Here is an 8,209-nt window from a genome sequence, read left to right as displayed (position 1 = left end):
TTTGGCTTCCTTCTAGTTAGTTCCACTCACACCTGCTCCTTATTCAGCTCATTAGCCCATCCTTTGTTCTGTTCCTCTTATATTCTCCACCTCTGCAGTCACTCAGTGCTGATTCCTTGTTGCTGTTAGTTGCTTCCTCGTTTCTGGCCCCCCACGTGAGTTTTTCCTGATGGTTTCTGGTTCTTTGTATTTTTGCATTTATGGATTTCTGCCCCAGTTGCCCTATAAAATCTACAAGAAATCCTCTCTGCTTCACTCCAATCTGCATTTGGGTCCTCAAGCAACTTTACCCCCCATTGCTGACATCATGTGGATCATAAAATATTCAAACAGGAATTTTAAAGGTTTGCTACTGTTAATAACTGCTGCTGTTGTTTTTTTTTTTTTTTTTTTTTTTAACAATCTTTCATTTTAGATGTATTTTTTTTCAACTGCAACATTTTGAGATTTGTATTAGATATAATCTCAATAGAATATATTTAAGGAAGTCGGTGCTTTTTAATAGTATTTAAGTAAATTTGTGGAAACATCATTTATTCATGTAGGTCTGACAGAGTTATGTGACTGAAACCAACTTGATCCACTTTATCCAGTGCACTGCATTAGGGGACAACTTTAACTACAGACCTATATCCAAACAATGCATTATTAAAAAAGAATAGCTTATAAGCTTGAATTATTTTACTCTTATATTAAACTTGCCTTTAGAACTTCAATGACGACATCCCGAGCCTCCAGCTCTCCCTCAAGGATGCTAAAAAGCATCAGCAACTCTGGCTTGGTCAGGCTCTCCATGTTCACTTTGGACTGTTGAGGCATAAGACAGAACAATACGATATATTGTTAGTTTATCCATGTCAAAAACAAAATACACAAAGAAATCCATCTTCTTTCCAAGTTTTCACATTTGAACTGTAAAATCATTTTCCAGGCATCCAGGTTTATGGTCAAATTTAAGCTCTGCATTCCCCCGGAAAAATAAAATCTAAAATAAAGGCAGACATCTGATCTCCTGCACCTGATTCCTAAGCTTTTGATCTTTATGGGGTAATTCTCTCGTTAGAAGTCCTTTTCAAACCTAAAGCACTTTGGATTCTCTTCGTTAGATTCAAAACAAACAACTGGCTCATTTAGAGGGAGATTTATTTTAATATTGACCAAATTAGTAAAAAGATTAAATAGAATTTGTAAAACAGTTTTATTTGTAGGATCAAAAGTAAGAAAACTCAAAGTAACATAACCTTTTTCTTTTTGCCAAGATTTCAAGACCTAATGGGACCTGTGACAGTAGTTTTTTTTTTTCACACTGTAAATGAGATCTAGTCCCTTTGTAGAGTCTGTGTGCTTTAATCTCCCAGCTGTGTTGGTTCTGCTGACAAGCCCTGCGGTGTCTACATCTCCAGCATCCAGCCGCACTCAAGTGAAAACATGCGGGCCTCACTTTGAAATGAGATCAAAGCTGTCCATGTTAATACACTAAACATCATTTTCTTATGAGAATCATCATGTGGCTGAGATCTCCGCCCTGCTGACTGACTGACTACTTAATAACACACATACAGTGCTGCTTGAATCACTGAAACACTATTTAAGTCTCCCAGTTTGCTTAGAGGCTGGCATAGACTAGCTTTCCGCTTTGAACATTTTGTGGTCACCTCAACTTTCAACTTTATGAAGTCTTAAAAAGAGACTGAACTGATTGATTTCAGAAGGACTATATTTATGAGAAAAACAGAGAGAAGCGCTGCTGGAGCAGGAAGTTACAATTTCGTGGAAAACATCTTTACTTAGGACCTTGGAAAAGTATTGTTCTTGTGAACAGCTTAATCTTTTGCCACATTATTACAATGGCTGGACATGTGCAAACATGTAGCTAATGTCGAAACCAGCTGCAAATAGATGTATGATGCAAACTTCAAAACATGCACACACATAAAAAAAACTAACAACAAATTGCTGCAATCTCAGTAAAAAGAAACAAACTAATCCAGCAAATTTGCTCCACACAACGGCAGTCCTCCGGACCACTAGAAGGAGCCCAACCAGGAACAAACCATATCAGACCAAAGTGTTTCTTAAGCCTCTTTTCCACTCAAATGAGCGGGTAAATGCGGGTTTTTCAAACAAGGGTCGACCCACTAACAGTTGGTATTTGGTTCCCTTCCCTTTGGCAAAAAATAGCTGGGTCTGAAACTCCGATGTCAATCTGTGTAGCCCTTGTAACCCCACTGCTGCGTTTCTGGTGACGCCATCAGTCTGGGTTAGCATTGATGATGTCACTAGTGTGACAGAAATTAAGAAATGAACAATGGAGAGCAACAAGGAAGTAAGTCATGGCACAGTAAAGGGCTGGTTGTACTCCTGCAGCAGTGTGTCGCAGGGACATCGATGCAGACATTTTTGATTTATGCTCATGGACTAAACTTGATCCAGCTGGAAAAAGGGTCCCAGCATTCTCGCGCATCTCAATCTTCTAGCTGGTCAAACTTCACGAGTTGTTTTCCGCAATTTCGGTCATAAAAACAAAACAAGCCGGTCTCCTGTCTGCGGTCAGCTACAATTTGGGAGAGGTGCAGCAGAGTGTCTGCGGAGAGGGCGGGGACGTCTTTTGTTCACTGCGACACCTATGCAGAGGACCTGGTTTCGAAGTATAAATCAGCCTTAAGTGTTTTTTATCGTTTTGTTCTTTTGTCCCTCTGAATCCCTCTTACCAGTGCTACGGCATGTTTATCAAATGTAAGCAGAGTTGTTTTGGTTTGTTACATCAGAGGCGTACCCACTAAAAGCCGATTGTTCTCGGATTTAAAATGTTTTTTTGGCCAGTGGGAAAGGGGTAATATATTATATATATATATATATATATATATATATATATATATATATATATATATATATATATACACACATATATATGTGTGTGTGTGTGTTCCTTTACCTAACTATATTCTTATTCTGGAATACTGTAAGACTGTGTTTGAAATGAAATTTCATCCTTTCTTCCTCCAACTTAACTTAACTTTTTTTAAACTTGCGTTAAAACATACTGTAACTACCTGTTTGTACAGAGGGTCTCTTCTGATAGGGTTTGTTCCTTGTTGGACTCCCTGTAGTGGTCTGGAGCACTGACAGTTTGTGGAGAGAACTTGTTTTTTTTTTTCACATCTTTTTCTTTGATTGCCGCATTTTGTTCGTGGTTGCAGCATTTTTTTTGTTTGCTTTAATTGTGTTTACATGTTTTGGAGTTTGCATCATACGTGTGTTTGCAGCTCTTCCCACTATTTGCTGCACATTTGCACTTCTTGGCAGTTTCTTTTTTGTTTGCAGCATTTTTCGATTGCATTTATTTTTGTGCTTGCATGTTTTCAAGTTTGCATCACACATGTTTTGGCAGCTTATTTCACCTTTTGCTGGGTGGTTACATCTACCAGCCACTGTACATCAAATCACAAAATGTAGCAAACTTTATTTTCTAGTTATGCAGTAAACAAAGACTCATGAGAATCAATCAGCATTTCGCCCTTTTCATCTTTCCATCATCTCGGAACACATTCTCTGTCCCCAATGAAGCTTTCAAAGAAAAGCAACATCAAAGCATGAGGAAACAACTTTTTTTTTCAATTTCCTTGGTCATGATAAACAGTTTAAATAACAGTAAGTAAAAGGAACACTTAAAGGGATACAAAAGACGATACAAAACAAAGAGAGCATTGTGTACAAGTGTGTGTTCAGGTCAAATTTATATTTTTTTCCCCAATAAGTAAAAGAGAGAAGGTCTGTTAGATAGTGCAAAAACACATAACTGCCTACACTGGCTGTGAGGTGACCATTTTGCTCATTAGGGAGGAAATTAGCTCTATATTGGTTTGTTTTTGTCATTAATGCTCTGTAGCACTGGCTTGCAAGAAGTCTGCACAACCTATTACCAGAATGTGTGGGGTCAGCAGGGTTTATTGGTTAGTTTACAGGTTATGGGTGGAGGGTAGGTCAGTGTGGATGCTCTCCTATAAGAACTAATTTTCTTTGCAGATTAACAATCAGGGTTTTATGATAAGACCTCCAAATAAAGAATGAAAAATTCCATCTTGGTTTCATCTCACCAGAGCAACTTCCTCCACATGTGTGATGTGCTCCTGACGATCAGATGCAAATTGATTTCTGATAGCTTCCTTTTTCGAATGACCTAATTATTTAATTCATTAACCAGTAAATAATCAGACTGCAATGTTTTTGGACCTTGGGAGAAAGCCAGAGTACCTGGAGAGAACCAACACATGCTCAGGGAGAACATGCAAAATCCCATGCAGAAAGGCCTGGAATCAAACCTGGAATCTTCTTACTGCAAGCCAGCAGTGCTATCCCACTGTGCAGCCAAACAAAGAATAAAGTAAAAGGCGTACATATATTTTGTTTTTGTACAGTGTTGGCTGCTCTGAGTGGATTGTTCTTTCAGCAAATGATTTAAAGCATTTAAATTAATTTGATCAGTCCAAGGCTTTTAAAAGAATAGATTGATTACATTTAATTCAGCTGTTCAGTCTTCTTTCTTTCAACAATTGATTTAGTTTTGACACTCTTTGATAATTCTGTGGGAATCATGAATAATAGCTATTGAGTCTATTATTCTGTTTCTTTAATCTCAGCAGTGGACAGAGGTTTTTAAGTAACGAAGTACAAATACTTAAGTACTGTACTTAAGTACACTTTTTAGGTATTTATACTTTACTCCATTACTTATTTTACTCATTACATTTTCACACAAGTGTCTGTACTTTCTATTCCTTACATTTTTAAAACAAACTTTACTCGTTACTCTTGGCTTCGGCTTTATGTTTACAAATATTTATTGCACGTCCTGTGCGCCATCCAATGCAGATGATTGGCGCCATCCACATCTATTGAAAACTAGTGTAACTGGATGAGTCGTATGACGCAAACACTCATTAGTTAGCTAAAGGAAATCATCAGAAGCAAGCAGGTGTTTTTCAAACTGCGAACGTGAATTTTCTTTGCCATGCTACGATGTCGGATTCAGAAAAAGATGTTGAAATGTCTGAAAGCGTATTGGGAGATTGAGACAGAGACCAACAAGACCTCCCTCATCCTTGGCCCTATGTCAAAGAATTTTTGAAATAGTCAAAAAATGGGCTTTCAATTCATATAGTGGCCTCTGGCTGTTTTTTTTAAAGGTTACTTTATACTTTCATGCTTTAAGTAGTTTTTGGAGCACATACTTTATCACTTTTGCTCAAGTTAAGAGGTCAAGTTGATACTTCAACTTTTACCAGAGTGTTTTTAAACTGCAGTATCTATACTTCTACTTAAGTAACAAATGTGTGTACTTTTGACACCACTGGCAGTGGATTTCTGCAGTTTTATTAGAGTAACTATAGGTGTCATTTCATATATGGGTAACAGAGCAAAGGAGGATAAGTAGAAACGCTTCTCACGGTTTTCAGAATTTCTTTTGTGATTAAAAAAAACTGTAATTTTCCTTTTACATAATTGCACATAAATAATGCTTCTATATCTCCTAAACAAAAAAGTAAATAAATAACTGCATCTAGTTGATATTGCTATAGTGTAGTAAGCCAAAGTGAAGAAGGGAAAAGGCAGCATTTATGTGGGATCCCTTTGAGGAGTTTTGGTCCAGCCTTTCAGCAGCGCTCCTGCCATGTGGGTAGACCACCAGCGTAAAATGCTAATTAAACTCCAGCATATATGTGCCCTCCTTTGGTTTTGGGTTTACAGGCCCGCTTGCTAATTTCACAGACCGCTGTAATGACTGTGAGAAGTGTGTGCTGTGCACCGCTTTGTCAGAAGTGTCTGAGCTTGCCAGAGCCTGCATGCGCCATCATGCTGCTGTTATTTTAAATGTATCACAACAGTTCCCTTGTGTGAGGAGCAACGGTGATGATTACACAAACATGATGCCATGGGAAATACACATATTCCCACACGTCCTTCAAAGCCACACTTCACATGACCCCAGAAAAAGGGCCCTGTGTCCACAATCCTATTACTTCTGCTTGTTTTAATACCTGCTCTTTGTAATACCTGCAAGGCTGTAAATGTCTTTAGAAAACACACAGCAGCTTTTGCCAGGAAACATACATTTGCTGCAGACCAAGCAAACTCTAGTGCTCTGTCTGACTGTGATTGTAAAATAAAAGGCCAAAGAAAGAAAAAGTCTTATCCTAATCCAATCAAAGACCAATAACTATCCCCCTTTTTTAGTCTCAGAAGAGGTTATAAGCTCTTAAGCTGAGGCTGAATGGCAGGAAGAACTGCCAATACATTAAACAATCTAGAGTCCACTTTATTTTTTACTTTAATAAAAACAAAATGGCAAAGTGGGTTATATTTTTCATTTTCTTTTTTTATTTTATTTACTATTTTAAGAATAAAACCCATTTGCACACATGCATGCCTCTGCAGGATGGGGGGGTCAGCTCAGGGGAAGCGGAGCAGTCTGCTGCGTTTCCTTTTCTCTCTGGATTCTAAATTGGATTTATTTACCAACCTGGTTTCTACAAAGGTCCCAGGATTGCTTTATTGGGCTCTCTACCTGATTCCACGCACACTTTTAAATGCTCCACAGATAATTAAGCACAGTTTGACAACTGGAGGCGCTCTAAAGTCAAATCTTTGTGCGACTTATTTGAGATAAAGTGATCATCTGACTGAAGAGGACTTGGATCGGTTTAACACAATACTAAAAAGGAAGGCTTTAACAATAAATACACTTTATGCAATTTTTTTTCTTTTTTTGGAGAAAGCGGTGTTGCAGAGGACTCGACAGTTTTTTTTCTTTTCTCTTTTCTTTCTTCCATGATCAAACAACACGATTAAAAGTCAAAATCTTTTCTCATACAGTCACAAACCGCCTGGACATTTAGACTTCTTACCTTCATGAATGTTTCTATGCCGTTTTCTGAACTCCAGCATGAACTTTTCTTCTGTCAGACGACTTGTTCCCCTTGATTTGCGTCCCCAGATCCCGACGCGGCGAAGCAACCGGAGGGCCAAGTGGTTTCCTGAGAGGCAGCTTCATTAGCCAATAGGAAAGCGCGCAGTATGAGTTCTGGCCAATAAGAAATCTCATAATACAAATGTGGGCGGAGCGAGATAAATTCCTCCTGTTGGACTTTTAGTGGGATTTCTTTGTTCAGTTTTTCTCAGGCTGTAGCAGCAGACTTTTACTCACTAAGGACTAAAAGAGGATGCTTTACTGGTTTACTAAACTCTAAGCGTTTCTTTGTGCCATTGCCAGTAAAAGTGGACGATGCTTAGTAACATTGCATTATATCTTAAAGAATAAAAAGATGAACACATTTAATGTTGCTTATAATGTCAATTGATATCTGGGCATTTATATTGCATAAAGTGTTAAAACAGCCTTTAGTCTAACGTACTATTTGTCTGAAAGGAAATCAAAGTTTTTATTTATTTGCTAAATATACCAAAGTATAATCCTATAAAACACCCATATAAAGGTTCTAAAGACAGACCTGTATAAATCATTTTGAAAGCTCTTTATACCTTTTCCTGCTGGAATCAGTATTTGATTAGATTCTATAGGGAAAGTTAATGCAGAAAACATGTACAGCCAAACATGTCACACACTCCCTTGTTTGTTAAATAGACATATAAAACAATCTAAACAACATCTTGGTAATAAGTCAGGGATGAATGGAGGGTGTGTGGAATTTCATTTGAAGCTCATTCCAGCTATACCCATATAATTGAATAATTGAACTTTATTGATCTCACATTGGAGAAATTTACCTCTGCATTTAACCCATCCCCTTGGGGAGCAGTGGGCTGCCACTGTGCAGTGCCTGGGGAGCAGTGTGGGGTGAAGGGTCTTGCTCAGGGACCCAGAGTGGAGGCTATGGGGATCAAACAGGTTACTACTGCACTGCTCTAACCACTAGGCCAACACTCCCCCCTATACCTGTATAGCTGATAAATGCAGATTTTCTCTGAGGCTGGACCTTGGATTTGGGAATGGCTTTAAACCAGGACTAAGTGTGTTATTGTTCCAACACAGAAAATCTGTAGGCTTTTTGTAACTTTTGGGGGAATAGCAATCAAAAATGCCAGACTAGCAATGCATTTTTTATTTTATTGTATCTGTTCAAACAGGAACATGTTGAGAATTAGGAGCTGTACAAAACACCTATGGCCTAAATTGGACAGAGTTAATATG

General features: G+C 38.2%; 1 protein-coding gene across 2 annotated transcripts in view; it reads right to left on the bottom strand.

Annotated features, from left to right (window-relative positions):
- Window positions 1–7,037, bottom strand: part of LOC107103357 (CTTNBP2 N-terminal-like protein) — a 19,476-nt gene extending 12,439 nt beyond the window's left edge. Inside the window, exons 1-2 of one of the 2 annotated variants that reach the window (XM_015403033.1) lie at window positions 6,906–7,037; window positions 703–807 (exon numbers count right to left, since the gene is read on the bottom strand). In XM_015403033.1, the coding sequence (XP_015258519.1) occupies window positions 703–807; window positions 6,906–6,911 (111 nt within the window). In that variant the 5' untranslated portion in view covers window positions 6,912–7,037. Of the gene's footprint in view, window positions 1–702; window positions 808–4,254; window positions 4,277–6,905 lie in introns of those variants that run through there. The other variant, XM_015403040.1, reaches the window with a different exon arrangement.
- Between the last annotated feature and the right edge of the window lie 1,172 nt (window positions 7,038–8,209).

This window comes from Cyprinodon variegatus, unplaced genomic scaffold (genome assembly GCF_000732505.1).
Source record: "Cyprinodon variegatus isolate N-32 unplaced genomic scaffold, C_variegatus-1.0 Scaffold34, whole genome shotgun sequence".
NCBI lineage: Eukaryota > Metazoa > Chordata > Actinopteri > Cyprinodontiformes > Cyprinodontidae > Cyprinodon > Cyprinodon variegatus.
Note: the sequence above shows the minus strand (reverse complement) of the source record. Positions and strands in the feature narration are given on the sequence as shown.